Source organism: Desarmillaria tabescens (genome assembly GCF_030435595.1).
Source record: "Desarmillaria tabescens strain CCBAS 213 chromosome Unknown EV420scaffold_2, whole genome shotgun sequence".
Classification (NCBI taxonomy): domain Eukaryota; kingdom Fungi; phylum Basidiomycota; class Agaricomycetes; order Agaricales; family Physalacriaceae; genus Desarmillaria; species Desarmillaria tabescens.
In genome coordinates this window covers 1,875,250-1,891,898 of record NW_026848301.1, presented here as the reverse complement: position 1 = coordinate 1,891,898, position 16,649 = coordinate 1,875,250, and the positions used below count along the sequence as shown (strand labels likewise).

The 16,649-nt window shown below is 47.6% G+C and overlaps 6 protein-coding genes across 6 annotated transcripts; 3 read left to right on the top strand and 3 right to left on the bottom strand.

Moving 5' to 3' along the window:
- Positions 1–40: 40 nt before the first annotated feature.
- Positions 41–3,979, top strand: EV420DRAFT_1504619 (uncharacterized protein; the record flags this gene model as incomplete). The annotated part of the gene is made up of 9 exons (XM_060471254.1): positions 41–582; positions 635–1,241; positions 1,365–1,791; positions 1,845–2,069; positions 2,124–2,675; positions 2,730–2,890; positions 2,975–3,413; positions 3,476–3,702; positions 3,873–3,979. Exons 1-9 carry the CDS (start codon positions 541–543, stop codon positions 3,977–3,979), a joined length of 2,787 nt encoding a protein of 928 aa, XP_060338738.1. The 5' UTR covers positions 41–540.
- Positions 3,980–4,124: 145 nt separating this feature from the next.
- Positions 4,125–7,899, top strand: EV420DRAFT_1686953 (glycoside hydrolase family 2 protein; the record flags this gene model as incomplete). Its single annotated transcript, XM_060479289.1, has 21 exons — positions 4,125–4,268; positions 4,323–4,353; positions 4,406–4,524; positions 4,555–4,574; positions 4,655–4,754; positions 4,813–4,898; positions 4,957–4,973; positions 5,028–5,495; positions 5,561–5,597; positions 5,652–5,770; positions 5,885–5,922; positions 5,976–6,069; positions 6,126–6,140; positions 6,189–6,401; positions 6,454–6,532; positions 6,593–6,667; positions 6,720–6,768; positions 6,824–6,867; positions 6,915–7,032; positions 7,087–7,523; positions 7,576–7,899. Coding segments are annotated over 21 exons (2,562 nt in total), but the record flags the coding sequence as incomplete, so codon positions are not given.
- EV420DRAFT_1504588 (P-loop containing nucleoside triphosphate hydrolase protein) lies at positions 7,826–8,998 on the bottom strand. The gene is made up of 5 exons (XM_060471253.1): positions 8,814–8,998; positions 8,621–8,760; positions 8,371–8,555; positions 8,227–8,315; positions 7,826–8,179 (listed from the first exon to the last, which is right to left on the bottom strand). Exons 1-5 carry the CDS (start codon positions 8,872–8,874, stop codon positions 8,088–8,090), a joined length of 567 nt encoding a protein of 188 aa, XP_060338736.1. The 5' UTR covers positions 8,875–8,998; the 3' UTR covers positions 7,826–8,087.
- A 23-nt stretch (positions 8,999–9,021) lies between these two features.
- Positions 9,022–11,037, bottom strand: EV420DRAFT_1504583 (uncharacterized protein). The gene is made up of 5 exons (XM_060471252.1): positions 10,893–11,037; positions 10,446–10,840; positions 10,175–10,391; positions 9,312–10,115; positions 9,022–9,263 (listed from the first exon to the last, which is right to left on the bottom strand). The coding sequence occupies exons 1-5, from the start codon at positions 10,980–10,982 to the stop codon at positions 9,219–9,221; spliced, it is 1,551 nt and encodes a 516-aa protein (XP_060338735.1). The 5' UTR covers positions 10,983–11,037; the 3' UTR covers positions 9,022–9,218.
- Positions 11,038–11,845, top strand: EV420DRAFT_1504582 (uncharacterized protein). The gene is given in 4 exon segments (XM_060471251.1): positions 11,038–11,320; positions 11,372–11,458; positions 11,510–11,522; positions 11,542–11,845. The coding sequence occupies 4 exon segments, from the start codon at positions 11,145–11,147 to the stop codon at positions 11,647–11,649; spliced, it is 384 nt and encodes a 127-aa protein (XP_060338734.1). The 5' UTR covers positions 11,038–11,144; the 3' UTR covers positions 11,650–11,845.
- Positions 11,846–13,097: 1,252 nt separating this feature from the next.
- On the bottom strand, positions 13,098–16,530 carry EV420DRAFT_1260200 (glycosyltransferase family 2 protein; the record flags this gene model as incomplete). The annotated part of the gene is made up of 15 exons (XM_060466997.1): positions 13,098–13,151; positions 13,204–13,611; positions 13,661–13,762; positions 13,818–13,846; positions 13,896–13,998; positions 14,047–14,113; positions 14,163–14,281; positions 14,335–14,454; positions 14,504–14,584; positions 14,635–14,984; positions 15,035–15,233; positions 15,288–15,455; positions 15,508–15,898; positions 15,957–16,184; positions 16,241–16,530. 15 exons carry the CDS (start codon positions 16,528–16,530, stop codon positions 13,098–13,100), a joined length of 2,709 nt encoding a protein of 902 aa, XP_060338733.1.
- Positions 16,531–16,649: the final 119 nt, after the last annotated feature.

Below are 16,649 nucleotides of genomic sequence, written 5' to 3'. Positions count from 1 at the left end.
CTTGGTAGAGGATCACATCTGTCTCAGCGACTTGCACCAACACCATCACTACCGATTTTTGACCCACCCACACAATCAAGTATCTATCGCTAGTGGGAAATCGGTCAAATCCCACTCGCGAGAGGCGTGCATAAGCATCTCTTCCTCCTACCGGACGGGCCGGTCCGCGTGTGACGTTATGTCACATCACGTTCAAGTTTTGTCTTTACGATCATGATCGTCTTGAAGACATTCAAGTTCAATGTCCTGAAGACACTCTCAAATGTCCCGAAGTACTCTCCCACGATGTGGGAAGGATATTGATCACAATCATATCCCCACTTCTTCCTGGGTCTATGTCAAGGAGGTTACCAAGAGGTTACTGTAACAATAAATCTATTCCTGGTTTCCAGAGTTGGGCATCGGGCGTCGCTTGAGGCGTCGTGTGCAATGGCGCACAATGCTACCAATACGGAGGCGCCACGTCGGCGTGACAGTGGGGGACTGGCTTTTTTTGTCACTTTGCTCTTGCACTCATACTTCCATCTGCTTCATCGTAGCATGAATACTTCTGTTATTCCTCCGAAAACATTCGGCATTCATGTTTGTATAATATCCCGCATTTTCGCTTATGATTTTTCATCTTACTTTGCAGACCATCGAAAATGCAATCAAATCTGCTGCTCACGAAGCCCCGACCTCCAAAACTGCACAAGGAGCACACCTCGTCTTAAAAAACTTCTTCGCGTCGTGGAATCATTACACGGCACCTTCTCTGAGGGCGTACATTCTTGAAAACGTCTACGACTTTCCAGAACTTGAGGGTTGCATAGACAGGGATTTGGTGGGCCCCGACCGGGCCACTTGGGCTTGTTTGCAGCCTCTGGCCGCTGCGCTCGGCTTCGAGCTCTATATCGCGGAGGTGGAGTATGCTGCGGAATCCCTAGTCATGGTTGAAGCACGGCCGCGCAACACTGCGTACGGAGTTGAACACAGAGGATTCCACAATGGTTATCCTGAGGATGAGAACGGAAGCGTCAGCGAATGGCAGAGTGACCATGCCAGTGAGATGGATAATACCATGGCATATCATCACAGAAGTGCATTGAGGTATGTTCATCACTCCTACGTGGTCAACATGTCTGGGATGCCGGTCAACGTTTCCCTGGACTTGCATCTGAACAACTCCGCTATCATCAATGGCAAGCTCGACAGTGGTGAACCAACGAAGAAAACTTTCGCTCGTGAAGATAAATATGTGCGTAGTTTGACTCTTTCTACCTACTATTAATGAAAGAATTGATGGTCTTTTCAGTGCGGAAACCCTCATCCACAGTACTTATGATCTCTTCTAATCTTTTCTGATCTATTAACCGTCACCATAGTTTGGTCCAAGACCCTTATATTGATTATACCAAGATGGTCGGATATCGAAATATCCACTGGCGACATTTTTCGCTACACTGTCAATTCGTTACGAGCTTCGAAATCCAAGTCCGCGAACGAGAAAGAAACAAAATTTCTTGACACCCTTCTTCTAGCTTGCACGGCACGGGAATCGAGCCTAGCCTATACTTTTCACCATTTGTCGCGGCAAGAAGCTACAACCGCACACCGCAAACATATTAAAGACCTTCAGATGGCTTTCGAGACGGTGATCAATGTGTCAATGAGATGGAATGACGTCGATGTTTTTCTTCGATTCGCACATGCGTGCAAGATTGAGAACTATGATGGAGTTATCGTCGATTCCGCCGTGTTGGTCTCTATATACGAAACAATTCCCACTTCCTGGTGCAAAATTAAGGATCTGTAAGTAAGTCAATAAATTAAAAGCCACGGTCGCGCTAAATAAGGTTTTGTAGCTTCGCAGACTTCGTTTTCAATCTTCCTTCGAACTCGATGAGGACGAACTTCCTTGAGATTACAGTGAATGTGGCAAGAGAGGTGGGAAACTTCATAATAGTCAAGGAATGGTGCAAGCAACAAAACCACGCCATGACGGCTTCTATCAAGACCCTCGAAGTAGACGAAGTTGACTGGATGTGTGGCGTCATTGTGCACGGAGATTGCGTTTATTTCAGGGAAATGTTAGTCTTGAGCTTGTTGGCTTCAGGGGCCCCAGCTGACAACCTACACTCTAGGATATTCCCCCAACTTCAGTCCCAGCTGTATGATGCCGCAGTCTGGATGCCTTTAATAGAAGCCATCCATAATAGAAGGGCAGAGAATACTGCTACGGTCAATTTGGCGGTAACTATGTGTATCCAACATGCCGTTGAAGAGACTCCTGCATACCCGCGCATTCGGTACGACGAGGACGTGTACAATCCGCCTGGCCTGCGTTGCGGCTCTCGCCTAGATAGGTTCCTCGGCGACCCTTCCGCGATCACGAAATTAGTACAGTTGTGTATCAAGGTCGCTCATCCCGACCAATGCGCCGTCATCTTCGATCGAATGGCACTTGACAGCAGACTTGGTTTCGAAGAATTCGCGTCTTGGAAATATTACGAGGCGCTCATGCTCGATATGACTAGCATTGCAGATGCGCATCCAGAATTGACGCCCACGTTCAGCATTTTTTTCAAGAGTGCTATCTCGGAGCTCCTCTGTCACAGAAAACAAGCCGGTCAAGATGAGTGGGAGCACGTCGTGACAGCACTGAGGCACTGTGAAGACAACGACCTCGCCGAATTGTACGCCATATTGTCCTGTCGCTTCCTTCACGGCAACCTTTAAAACATCATTAGATTTGGATCGGACTTCATTGCGTCGCTCGAGGAGCATCCTATCAAAGTCGTTGCTCGCGTATTATACGACAAATTTTCTGCCACAGGCTCCCAGAGCCCTCTCTTGGAGATTGTAACTCGGTGTCTGGAGGAAATGGTTCGAAATTTCTTAATGATAGAAGGTCATCTTGGACATCTGCCACTCCAGTTTCTATCGTCGATTTGCTCGATTTCGCTTACAGCATTGGATATGGGGATACCTTAAGCCGAGATATCCTGCGCGAAGTTGTGTCTGGGGTGTCCTACCGTTCGCGATCGAGAGTTGTATGTCAATACCAAACTGGCGCCTCTCGTCTTCAGCCTATTGAGCAAAATGTCTCGCTGGAACAGAAGGGTCACGGAGCCACCATTCGTCACCTTTTTCAGCGATACAGTTCGGCTGTTCGCAAGACACTGTATGCCCACAATGCCCAGTGGGTTGATTCCTGCAGAGGTCCTGGCGTTCGGATGCGGGACTCTTGCATGCTTACAGTGCAAGGAACTCCAGCACTTTTTGTGCCACTCTTCTCAGGAAGTCTATCACTTCACCGGGATCGCCAAAATCCGTAATCATCTTGAACATCAACTTCACCTGTCTTCCGCCCTTAAGCACGGTGTGAGCTTTGATATCATAAAAGCCGGCAGATCTTTCACTCTGGAGGTATAGTCCTTATTAAAATTTCCGTTCGATGTCTTCTGATCTTTGATAGGTAACCAAACCGTCCAAGTCTGATTGTGCATGGCAAATTCGCTCAACAGAAGCAGACAGGTCTGGATATGCTTTCTGCCCTAGGGGACACAGCTGCTCGGTGTCACGTTCTGACTGAGGCCTTTGATTGGGTATACGGGACCATCATAGGAACTTGCACGCCACCCGCCGTGCTGGAGGAAAGTTCTCACAAACGAGGCGCTGATAAACTTGAGGCAGAGGCTTCCGTGTTGAAGAGAGTCCAAGGTTGTCTCTTAATTATATACCTTTACATTTCTGACCGAAGTACTTTCACTCAACGTACCGTTACTCCTCAATGGAAAGTGCTCAGATCGAAGTATCGTTTACTGTCTGTATCTTGGCAGGTATCTCAGGATTGTCGATGTACCTGTTATTAAAATGACAACACTTAGCAGCGCTAGATCCTCGCAAAGAGAAACGGGATGGGATTAAGGGAGAGAGCAGAGTCCTTAGTGCGAATTTTATAATACCCATGAGTATTGGAGGAGACGACCGGGGTTGAGCCTGCGGAGAATTATCGGTATCACCTTGGTATATTACGATGATATCATTTTTAGACAACGTACAGGTGATCGCTCGATGATTTTAAATTTATCTGGATTCCACCATGTCATTCACATTTCCCATCTTCTCCTCGAACCATGACCACGGTCGTCCGCCAGCTGAAAGACTGGTCGTTTACCCAAATCGGAGGTGGCGAAGGTACCAAAGACAGTGAATGGCTGCAAGCAAGTCAATTTCCGACTACCGTTCACGTTGAGCTCTTGAAACACAAGAAGATACCTGATCCAGTACGACTATTTACATTGAGCTTGAAATTAGTCATCTGATTCTTTCTCTCAAAGTTCATAGGCCTGCAAGAGTGGGATGTACAATGTAGGTTGAATGAAGGTTCAATACTGGATTCGTGTCTTGATACCGCTTCAAGGGGTCGGCGAGAGCTCATGGTCCTTCAAGACGGTCTTTGAGGTGACTGAAGATGAGCTTAGAGCGCCTAACGTCGACCTTGTTTTTGATGGTCTCGACACTTTTGTCAGCGTGTCTTTGGTAACACTTATTCCACTGCGGGTTTTCAAGAACATTGAACATATCGGATTGTTTCTAGAACGAAAAGAAGATCCTATCGTGAGCACAATACTCTGGAATCGTTCTAATAGTTTCTTATGGATGAATACAGTACGGAGAATCAGTTCACCGCGTACAGAGCGTCTGCGAAGTCTCTTCTGAAAGTAGGCATTAATGCCCTGGTCCTTGACTTCGAGAGCGCCTTCTGCAAGGTCCGTCCGACTCGGTCTGTCGCCATCGGATGCAGTTACTCAGCTGAGCTTCTCCCAGGGAAGGGAAATTGAGAAGCAACACGAAAAGCTCAATCTATGGAACGGTGATTCGAGTCGTCTTCATGTTCGCAAAGCCCAATACAAGTTAGTCTAGTTTGTTTTTTAAATTTCATATGTGGGCTGAGATGTGGTCATCTCTTAGTTATGGTTGGGACTGGGGTACGTTCTTCGAGCAATAACTCAAAACGAGGTCATTTGACCTGACTTATGAAGGTCCAACTCTCATGACTGTCGGACCATGGAAACCCGTTTATCTCCAGACGTACCAAAGTCGAATAACCGACCTCGACGTCAGGACTCGTGTTTCAGAATCCTTAAGCGTCGACCTTTCCGCTAGCTTTACCTTGTCAGAGAAGACACCGGGTTTCGCATCGTTTGTCCTTAAGGCATCAGATGGTTCCATTCCAGTATCCGTCGACAAGATACCCACCGACACCGGCCATGGTACGGTATCGTTTCAGTTTGAGCCAGGCAAGCTGGAACTGTGGTACCCCGTGAAATACGGAAGACAGGCAATGTACACCGCCCAGGTCGAAATCACCGATTTGAGTGGACATGTCCTTGACCGGATGATACAGAGGATAGCCTGTCGGCGCGTTAGGGTGGTACAAGATCCGCTCGCTGATGAAGAAGGCAGAACATTCTTGTTCGAAATTAATAACATCCGTATTTTCTGTGGAGGTAAGTGGGCAGCCACTGCGGGTAGGGAACGGTCCCCGATCTTTTGTTTTCTCCTTTGTGCAAAGGGTCCAACTGGATTCCGGCAGATTCTTTCTTGACAACGTGGGTGCATTTCTTGACAGAGGACATGGTCGCAGGACGCTAACATGTGTTCAGCATGACACCTGAGAGGTACATGGCATGGCTGCGTCTTCTAGTCGACGGGAATCAGAACATGATTCGTGTTTGGGGAGGAGGCATATACGAGCATGACTCGTTCTATGACACCTGTGACGGTACGTTATGTTGGAATACTTTCTATTTTAGCTCTGACGCCGTGTGGTAGAACTCGGCAGTACGTTAAAACATACTAGTATACGCCTCAAAAAACTGATCTTACCGGGCGTCAGTCCTTGTCTGGCAAGACTTCATGTTTGGTTGTGGCCAGGTATGATTTTTAAATTAATTATTCACCCAAGCTCACGACATCTTCGCGGTTAGTACCCTGCGTACGACTCCTTCCTCGATTCTGTGAAGGAGGAAGCCGTACAGAATGTAAAGAGGCTGCGACACCATCCTTCCATCGTTATTTTCGGTATGTTTGGCTGTTTTGTTGATCTTCTTTCATCTGACTTCCTTCTCATCTATCAGCTGGAAATAACGAAGGTTAGCTTCAGCTTCATCTTCCTGCTATTGTCTGAGTATTGGCCAAAGATTATCAGATTGCAGAATCCTTCAATTTGGAGCTGGATTACTCGGACGAGAAATCTGACTTCCGAAAGACCAACTTTCCTGCACGCTATACCTATGAACGTGTATTGCCTTCCATTGTGCAACAGTTCTCTGACGTATACTATCATCGATCATCGCCGTATAGTGGGTTCGGTAAGGATACCAGAGACCAGAAGTATGGGGATCTCCATCAGTGTATGTTTCTTCGGCATTCGGTCCCGCATATTTTCAACATGCTTGTTCGTAGGGAACGTTTGGCACGGATCACAAGAGCCTTGGCACAACTGGGATATCCTTGCCGGTCGCTTCGTATCAGAATTCGGCATGTACGTTTCATATCGTTGGGTGATTAGGTATGTACAGCAGACTGACATCTATTATTACAGGGAAGGTTACCCCGACCTTCGTACAGTTGACTATTGGCTTGGTGGTGACAAATCGCAACGATACCCACAATCCAGGTGGATAATCATGTTATGTTATGTCCTTGCTAGCTCCTCACGGACCGTGTAGAGTCAATAGCAATCATAACAAGGCGGCGGGATCCGAAAGGCGGCTGGAGGTAAGCACCGGTGTAAGGAATCAGTAAAGAAGCTGGTCTTTGACCTGGTCGGCAGCTGTACCTGGTTGAAAACTTTAAACATTCGTTTGAAATGGAAAGGTAAAATTTACGGCTCCACGATTCATAATCCCGACTTACAACCACAGCTATGTATACTACACCCAAGTGATGCAGTCCGAAACGCTCGCATCTGCATATCGACTTTGGAGACGAAATTGGCGTGGTATGGGAAGGGAATACACCGCGGGCGCTCTCGTATGGCAGGTCAGTTGTCGATATTTCGTTCGGAGCCTTTTTTTCATTCAGGTGAATATATAGCTAAATGACTGTTGGCCAACAACTTCGTGGTCAATTGCGGATTACTTCCTCAGGCCTAAGCCGGCATACTTCGCGATTTCTCGAGAACTGCGGCCTTACACCGTTGGAATGACCCGCAAGGAAAAGGAAACCTACCCAGATTATCGGTCAGCTGCCAAGTTCACAATCGATACTATCCTGGAGATCTGGGGTACAAACAGTACGCTCTTTGAAAAGAAGGCTACCCTCGATGTGACTTCATTTGATTTACATTCTGAGTGGACCAACCGTTGGTCCAAGCAGGTGGTATTAGCGCCGAATTCGAGTACCGAACTATTCCAAGGAGAAGTGCCGGGTATAGAGACTAGGAAAAAGTGGAGTGAGGTGCCCAGGGTCATCATCGTATCGGCTCGCCTATTGGACGAGAGAGGAGAAGTCTTAGGAAGATACTCGAACTGGTGTGTCGTCTTCATTAACGTGGAAATAGAGCTCTGTTTGACATCAGCTCAGGCCGGAGCCGTTCAAGTTTATTGATTTCCCGGCTCTCGAGGATGTTGGCTTGAAAGCCGAGGTTGCCCAGGACGGCGAATCGGTCACACTATCGACGAAGAAGCCCGTGAAGGGATTAGTACTCAATGTCGATGGTGAGGATGTGAAATTCAGTGACCAGGCCATCGATCTTGTTCCTGGAGATCCACAAGTGGTGCGAGCAGTGGGGCTGAAAGGTCGCGCGGTGAAGATGAGGTTCCTAGGAGACGGTTCGGCGTGAATGAACGTGAATTTGTATGATCTGTAGCAGTAGGAGTTTTAAAGAAATTGAAAAGGATGCTATGGTACGGGTTCTTAACTTACAGGAACAGAGAATATACAACGGAAAGAGGACATATGCTGTAGTCATAAGAGTAAAAAAAGGTCTAGTAGTCCTTGTAGCCATGAGAGAGACATAAGATACATGCCATATGCACGCGACTTGAAGAAAGCCATTCATATTGAATGGCACGGTGGGGAGCTCGAGGTGACGCCTACATTACGACACAACGACTGACTGGTGGTTCGCCTTGCTTAGTCGGCGAGTGTTTTTCGATTTCCCCCAAACAGAGATCAAAGACTTTACCTGTGCGAGGGTGAGTAACACGATGATAGATGCACTGCGATACTTACCAACATTAATATTATCCTTCGCACTAGTCTCAACCCATACTGCATTGTTTGCCTGCGCAAGCCTCTCTCCATCCTCAGCGGACACTTGCCTGAAGATGAAATACGTCTGCGTCATATCTTGGCTCATTACGGAGCAGCGCTCACCTCGTTGTCAGATCGACCTTGGAGCCAACAATCACGCACGGAATCTCGGTGACCCCGCAAAAGTCGACTATTTTGTCATACAGAACCTGGATCATGTCGAAGGAGCTCCGAGATGTGACAGAGTATACGAGAACATAGCCGTGAATTCCTATGGCGTATTTCGAATTGAGAATAGAATACTCGTCCTAGACAGAGACAGAGACATCGGTTAGTTGTCGAATGCGCTGGCATGATCCGACAAGGGTCGCACCTGTCCCGCAGTGTCGAGGACCTCGCAGTCGTACTCCGTACCCTTGAAACTGACGCTCTTAGCAAAGGTGCTCTGGATAGTAGGGTAGTAGTTTTCAACGAAACGGTTTTCCACGAATTGTACAATGAGAGACGATTTTCCTGTGGTATGGGCATGAGGTCGGAGTCGTGTGCATTGAGCAAGAGGAGCTCACCGACTGAACGAGCACCGAGGACAGCGATCTTGCGCTTCTTGAGATTCTCAGCAGGAGGCATGGGTGGTAGAAGGAGAGAGAAATAAAGGAAAGGCAAGGAAAGGCAGCAGGGATGTGAACGGGGGAAGAAGAAAAGGCCCCTTTCTTATATATTTGTCCGGGAAAGCAGATGAAGAATTACGGTCTGTAACACGTCCGAATTAGGAAACACCTGGCCAGGCCCAAATTAATAACTAATTCCATTGTTACAATTGCCTATCCTTTCAGCCAATACCGGCCCTTACAGATAATGTCCGTCTGCTGACGCCACTTGAGGCCGTCGCAAAGAGTAAAGCAACGTAACCTGTAGCACGACTAGCGTATCACCTTGACATTATTACACCTAACATATCCTCTTCTTCTTCCTCAAAACGACAGGATGCCAAACGTCTCGCTCTCAACCTCCCTCAGCTGCGGAAAATTTCAATAACCCAGTAACGTGCAGATCGAGGAACGCACCACCATGACTACCGAGTCCTCCGTTAACATCAGATCCGTCACATTCTTCCGGATGCTCTTGGGCAGGTCCCTGGACACGACACGGTAAGGCTGCTTCAGACTCGAGTTGATATATCCGTCTCCATCCTTAAGAAACTTCCCATTTACCCTGACAGCGGGCGTCTCCGCGCCTACAATCTCGTAACTGTTCGTCCTCGCGCGTCCTTCCTCAAGATCATTTCGAATCGCATACTGATTGAAATCGAGTATTCTCGCCCTGATAAGCGTGCCGTCGATTTCGTGAGTGATAGCCCTCATCCCGTGCACGACGGAAATCCATACATCCGAAAGCAACGACGTGGTTACCTCCGTATGGTGTGCCCATTCAGAATGAGGTATTATCGTTCCTTTCGAATTCGTAGTTGCGAGACATCTTTCCACCATGGCCATCAAAGACGACAGTGGGACAAAGGAGGAATAATACTCGGTTTCCGTGTCACTGACATAAGCGTCGTAGCCAATGACCAAAAGCCTGTCGTCGTGGCACGTCATAAAAAGTCCGTCATTTTGATTCGGCTTTGCGGGCGGAGGGTCGGAGAAAAGGCGAATTTCAACTTCCACACCATCTTTCGGAAGCGGGAAGGTGAGGGCACACACAAATGTCATGGTGTCCAAGACGTCACTTCCAACGTAATCTTCTTCATCGAGACGATACACTCTCAGATTCGGACTGGGCTCTCCATTTATTTGCAGAGACCCAATCATTAGAATGTCTTCCGTCAGGATGATGAAGGTTTGCAGTTCCAGCATCGTCCCAGTAACATGCTAAAGAGTAATGAGTAAAAAGGCATCATTTAACTCTACATTGAGAGAGATAAAGTAACCTTCTTGATGCGACCGGTTTTCCAGTTCCATATTACGAGGATTGAAATATCGCCTTGAATCGCAGTGAAGAGAACGCCGAGGAGGTCGCCGAATATGCGGATATCATATATCATCTCCGAGTTCTCCAATTTTACGTCCTCAAGTACATGCCGATGCGCTAGTGGATGTTTGTCACCCGACATTGTTAATATGTGTACAGGGAATAGGCAGTCATCCCTAAGGTGTACTCGCATAAATATAGTATAATCACAAAAAGAGCGAGTCACATACAGCGAACGCTTGGCTTGCAAGACCACCAGTAGATCTTGGGATCGATCCATAGAGAAATCCTCCACTTCGACACCAATTTTTGCGCTCTTGACAGTCCAGCAGATTTTCTGGACACCGCGAAGAGCCGAAGGTATTTGATTGAAAGTAAAACCGACTCCTGGTACATGAATGGCAAGAATATTGCCTATGAGCTCCCAGGCATTCCCGGCACAAGGTAAAAGTAGCAGCTCAGAATATCTAAAACTCTGCCAGGCATAGCGATGCTGCTGAACTTTTTCAAGTAGCTCTTGCGAGGAGTGGCCGCTGTTGTTATCTTCAAGACAATTCATGCCGAGATGTATTTTGTATTGGAGTAATGCTGAGCTGTCTATGATTTCGAGAGCCTTGCGACAAATCTTTCACTAGCCGGTCAAATATACTAGTAGTGGCCACTGTAGAAAAACATACTTGTCTGCATCTTATAAGTGTTTTAAAGTCAAGAATGGATAATATAGACAGTAGAACCTCCGGTGGGAGCAACAGAAGAGACTTTTCCATGAATCGATGGTGATGGCAGAGAGGACGAGGTGGCGCAGAAATAACGGCCACGTGATGTTGGAAAGACTTTTCTGGGCGTGTTCGAACTTTGAATATTCCCACCACTTCTCTCTCAACAACCACCATCCCGTTTTGTTGCTTGCATTACCACCGTTGCTCACCATGTCCCTTACATCGACTCCCAACGACTCTCCCGACGTCACTCCCATTCAGCCTCTCCACAATCCTTCGCAGGCCGCTCATGTCGTTATGCCCCAAGCACCGTTAGGCAACGTCGTTAATCAGGCGCCAGGAATGGGTGCAAAGGCATTGTTGGCAAAGAAGATGGCAAAGAGCCTGTGAGTAGTGCTGGATGCCTGATCGATTAGCCAACACTGACCTTGATGTAGGAAACCCAACTTTGTTTCGCCAACAGACAACATGATGACGCCCTGCAGCCAGAAGCTGTCCGATGCTAAGAAGAAACACTTCACCAAGTATGTTTACCTTGGTTTTGGCTGCTTTGCAATCTTACACGGCTACTTCAGGGGAGTTAAACCTGTCCAATTGTTTCGCTCAGAAAGAAGAGAGCGCGAGCGACGGTGAAGGCGAGGCCGACGACGACGTTGATACTAAGGAGCAGACCAAGATGACGATGGATGTTGACGACGACGAGAATCCGTTCTAGATTTGAAGTTCACCATCGCATTTTTATCATCTTCATGACAGGCTGATCCCGCTGCTCATCATAACCGGGACGCACTTGTACGATATATTACAAGCATATCTTCACTGTTGTACCTTGCATTTCATCATCTTGTCGCTGTCTGTACTAGTACCAAGTTCCAACTGAGAATATCTTATCCACGTGATTCGTTAGCTGACGCGTTTCAACTTTTCGAGGAGCGCTTATCTCTTACCCTCACATCCCATTTCTGCACATTTCTGTTCAGTAAGTTCAAGGCATGGAACATTCCACAGAGCAGTCGGATTTGTACGAGCAGTTCAGAGAGCAAATAAGAGAAGCCATATTGCAACGGCTGGAGGCGCTGTCTTCAGAAGGACATCAACTTTCTCCTAAGTACGTCAACCCGGATTCATTTCCTTGAAAGTCAAGCTTAACATTTACAGTCAAATCCAAGACTTGATACGTGGTTTACCTCGGCTCACAGAAAAGCAAGTGACAGACCTAGGACACAAGGGTTCGCAAAGCAAAAAGTCCTAAAGTGCTTGACATCTCATCACTGTTCAGATTCAATGTGTCCGATATGCTTGACACCATTCACAACCCTACTCGCTGAAGAAGAAATGGCAGTGGCGATGGACTCACCGGCCCTCCCAATTGAAGAACTCGGAGTAGCCCGACTTTCGCAAGAGTGGCAATGTGGTCATTTATTCTGCAGGAGGGAGTTGAGTCACCTGTTGATCTGGCTGCTTCTTTGATTCCACGTTTGACTTGTAGCATATCTCGCTGGATCCAGGATTCGGTGAGCTTCAGTTTTCATATACATATTCAGACCCAAGGCATTCATATCATACAGCATGATTCGTGTCCTATGTGCCGCCGTGCGCTGATGCGCCCGTCTGAAGGAGAGTCACCACCACCACCATTTCCAGGCCCTCCACAAGACGATGTGAACGGGCTTGTCTTTGATCCAGACAACTTGCCGCAGGACATACAAGAGTTATTTGCACGTGTGACTACTGGAGGTCCTTCTGGGTCCTTCATGCCAATGTTTATTCCTCCTAGCAGCACGGAGGGCAGACGCGATGGCAGAGATGAGTTTGCAGGGATGTATTCGTGAGACTGAACTGTCCACTTGTATTATTTGGACACACATATATATCTCCATGTTACCGCCTCGGTAAATTGAGCATCGAAAGCTTGCATCTTCAAAGATAATCCTTTCCCGATGTTTTGGTATCATGAATAAACGTACACCCGACCATGACTAATGCTAATTTATATATACCTACTAGTTTTAGGACTTCTACCTCGCTGGGAGGAATAGGCCATAATCGATAGCGAGATGGGAAAGTCATACGTGAAAGGGGACATCCGATGAAAGCATTTGCACTGCATAATAATGTCCGGTGTATGAATCAAGAGATGGCGAAATAATGGAAAGATAGCCTCTAGTTCCTGCGACAGCACCTGAACAAGTTCCGCTTGAAGAAGTAGAACAAGCACTAGGGAAAAAATGAGCAAAAGAATCATGCCGTCACAAAAACAATGACTTACGCCTATGAATCGCACTAGCGAAAGACCGAATGTCGAATAAAGGATGATAGCAAAGTAAGTGTTTTGCTTAGTTCTAAGGTGTTCCTCGTCTGCCTCTGGGTCCGATTCATTTGGCAGCCCGTTCACGTTTTCAATCGCGATAGCTAGTGCAGCGTTACTCAACATCCACGCCGCGACCAAACGCGTTCGGAACGTCTTGTTTTGATCATCCATGGTCGGCTTCTCTGCCACCTCGACAGTTTTCACCTTGGTAATGGCTCTAGTGACCGTCTCCTTGAACGCATCGTCAACATCCTGTTGCGGCTTGACTGTATCGTCTACGGCTGGAGCATCTGCACCCTCGGTCTTTTTTGACGACACTGATGGCAAGGCCTCCGCCTTGTCACTACCCTTGGTACCCCAAGACACCTGCGGCACATGTTAGAAAGAATAAATATGCTTCAATAACGGGTCCTACATCATGCAAATTACAGAACGCATACACGTTGAGGACGTTGGTGAAACTGGTTGCAATGAGTAGGTACTGGAGGAAGCTGGAGAACATGTGCCAAGGATCGCGCTAAGATCGCGACGTGTCAGGAAGATAAGGTGTTAAGAGAGAGTAAAGAACCCACGTATAGAATAGATGCAAACAAATAGATACCTAGAGAAGGATTAGACTATGCTCCTCAGCTCTGCGATATCGAACGCACCGAAGGTCGACACCATTGCCGCTATTAGCGCGCCAATAGGCGGTGTAAAGAATGAAGCAATAACCTCGCCCGTCGACTTGTTTTGCAAGTCACTGCTGATGTTCTATACGACAACTCAGCATTGGCGCTGGATAGGTGTCAAAGAACATACCGAAAATGCCTTGCCGGTCAACCAGAAAGAACAAACGAGAAGATATAACGAGAGTATGGCAAACACCCTGAAGGTAATTAGCGGGTAACAACACTGAAGCTTGCAGCGGCGCTTACCATAAAGTTATAGTATAAGCCATTCGTTCACCTTTCGGTCGATTACCCAAGGCTAAGATGAATTGCAGCGCCAAGAAGGACAAGTAAATCCATTTCAAAGCCAGATTAACCCAGTGAGTCTGCGTGAAGTAGCACGTTATACAGGCATTCAAACAATTTGCTAGCCACTTACCACCGTCGCCGTCCCAAAGATGATGATATCCTGGTCGGGGCACAGATCGATAATAATACTGAAAGTAAGCCACATGTTTGCCATAGAAAACCAAGTGAAAACCAGGGAGAAGACATTGTACTAGATGACAATCAGATTGTGCAGATTTTTATGGACTTGGTGAACATACGAATGCCTGAACGTGTAGGAAGAACATCCGGAAGATACCATGACCAGACCTGTAGAAAGCGAAGAAATTGACCAAAGCATACTAACAGAATCGTGAGATCGGCGAGCTGCGGATAGCGATAATACACCTACCACGGAGGCCGCAAATGAACCATTCAACCAACGACGACGTTGGCCAATCAACTCGACTGCTGTTTCGGGCACGTCCGTCTCGGCCTTACTCGGCTTGACATACGTTAGGACCCATCTATCGTTTCGCTTCGCAACCAGTTCAAAACAAAGGATACGATCTTCAGCCAGGAACATGTTCTTGGTGAAAATATTCATGCCGTATATACCCTTTGGCCCGAGGCGGTCGGCAAGAGAGTGATCACCATGGAAGTATTGCTCCAAGGGTCGCCCTTGAATGGCACGGAAGCGGTACGCTGAGAAAGCACCCGGAAGCACAGACACGTAGCCGAAACTACTTTCCAAAGGCTTGTCTGCGATATAGTGAGAAACGACAGACAGTCAAATCGAGTAGGAAACGTACCCAAGATGTTGGACATCTTGTACTCGAAGTTTTGAGCAGCAACGAGCGGGTTAAGGAGCTTTTTGCCACCCTTAATCATGGCGTGAATTTCACCACAGCAACCACCCAAGTTGGGGTCATTGTAAAATGCCTCCCACAGATAGTAGATGGACTTGTGACCGGGCTTAGTCCCAGCATCAATGAGGACACAATTTTCGGGCTTTATGTGTGGCGTTAACATAATTCAACAACAGAAAATGATGAGATCACGTACATTCAAAATTTTTCCAATAGCATTAAACAACCAACGATGAGAATTGATCTTCTTCTGATTCTTCGCTTTGAGGACGAAAATGATCTGGACAGGAACCAAGTTGTTCGGGTCATTGGCTTGGGGAAGCACTAGCTGAGGTGTAGCATCGACGGAAAGTTGGGTCGTATACTATAAGCGAGCATAAGCAAACGAAGGTGGTTGAGAGCATGAATTGACATACTTCGAATATATGAGCGACAGTGTCCTTGCCGTCGACTTGTTTTTTCATGACACCATCTTGATAGACACCGACGGTGGCAAGAATATCAAGGACACTTTTGTCCATTGCCTCGAGTCCATCAACGATGAGAGCGACAGTGATTCTCTGCCATCCTGGGTTACCTTCCTCGGCCTGACGGCGCCAATACTTTGATTGTTTGGTTTTGCAGATGTCACGGATGTTCAACATGACACCGTGAAGGGTACGGGCATAGAGGGTCTTATCCTCATTGTAAGAGGTGACCGCAATGAGAATCTCGGTCTCTCGGTTGTACATCTTTGTCCGGAGAGACCAACCATTCTCTTCGGTGAACTCATCGGGATCGCAGGTGGCTGCGGTGTATCGCATGTGACTGTATAGAACTGTCAATGAGAGGACGTTATTTCTGGAGAACACTGCGGATGACGCACGAGAATTCTGTCGTCTGGGTAGACGCGTATTTGGCTTCCACCGCGCTGAAAACAGGTGTCGGCACTGGATATTCAGCGATGAAGTTTCCATTAGTGAGCTTGACTTTACGCGTCACACCACGCTTGATGGTCTGGCGGCGGCGCCATGCACTGTCGACGCCATTCGTAGACGTCGACATGACGGATGGTGGGCGGGCATAAGGGTCGCCGAAAGCACTGGGATCGACGCTAAAGTGATGACGGTTAGAGTCTCAAAGAGAGCAGGCAGGAGATGAAGCACATACTTGGGAGGATAGAAACCCCCAGCGAAGCCCCCCGCATTCAAGGGTTCCTTTTCAAGTGTTTCGTCGTCGTATCCATCAGCACCCTCTCGTACGCCAAACTCGGGTAGAGAAGCAGTACTTTCATAAGGGCGGGGCGTACCGCCAGCATGGGCATGGTATGGTCGTTCAGGCTCAGAGAACTGGGTCTGTCGAGGACGGTCAGCGAAAGGATCAGCATATGGGTCGACGTGACTGTAGTCGCTCTGTCCACTGTAGGACGGTGCGCTGGAAGCAGGAGGGCGATCAGCCATTGTCAAGGTCTGTTCGCTACTAGGAAAGAAGGCAAGATCAACGAGCTCGACAACGACAACGGCGACGGGCGATAGAAAGAGAAGAAGGACTGGCAATGGGCCAAGTCAGAGATTGAAAT

Excerpts from the sequence above, each read along its gene's own strand:
- EV420DRAFT_1504588 (XM_060471253.1), bottom strand. The coding sequence starts at position 8,874 with ATGCCTCCTGCTGAGAATCTCAAGAAGCGCAAGATCGCTGTCCTCGGT. Across the intron at positions 8,556-8,620 it reads TCCTCGACACTGCGGGACAG|GACGAGTATTCTATTCTCAA; the intron begins GTGCGACCCTTG and ends GTCTCTGTCTAG. Across the intron at positions 8,316-8,370 it reads AAGGTCGATCTGACAACGAG|GCAAGTGTCCGCTGAGGATG; the intron begins GTGAGCGCTGCT and ends TTTCATCTTCAG.
- EV420DRAFT_1504583 (XM_060471252.1), bottom strand. The coding sequence starts at position 10,982 with ATGGAAAAGTCTCTTCTGTTGCTCCCACCGGAGGTTCTACTGTCTATA. Across the intron at positions 10,392-10,445 it reads TTGCAAGCCAAGCGTTCGCT|GGATGACTGCCTATTCCCTG; the intron begins GTATGTGACTCG and ends AGTACACCTTAG. Across the intron at positions 10,116-10,174 it reads AAACCGGTCGCATCAAGAAG|CATGTTACTGGGACGATGCT; the intron begins GTTACTTTATCT and ends ATTACTCTTTAG.
- EV420DRAFT_1504582 (XM_060471251.1), top strand. The coding sequence starts at position 11,145 with ATGTCCCTTACATCGACTCCCAACGACTCTCCCGACGTCACTCCCATT. Across the intron at positions 11,321-11,371 it reads AAGAAGATGGCAAAGAGCCT|GAAACCCAACTTTGTTTCGC; the intron begins GTGAGTAGTGCT and ends ACCTTGATGTAG.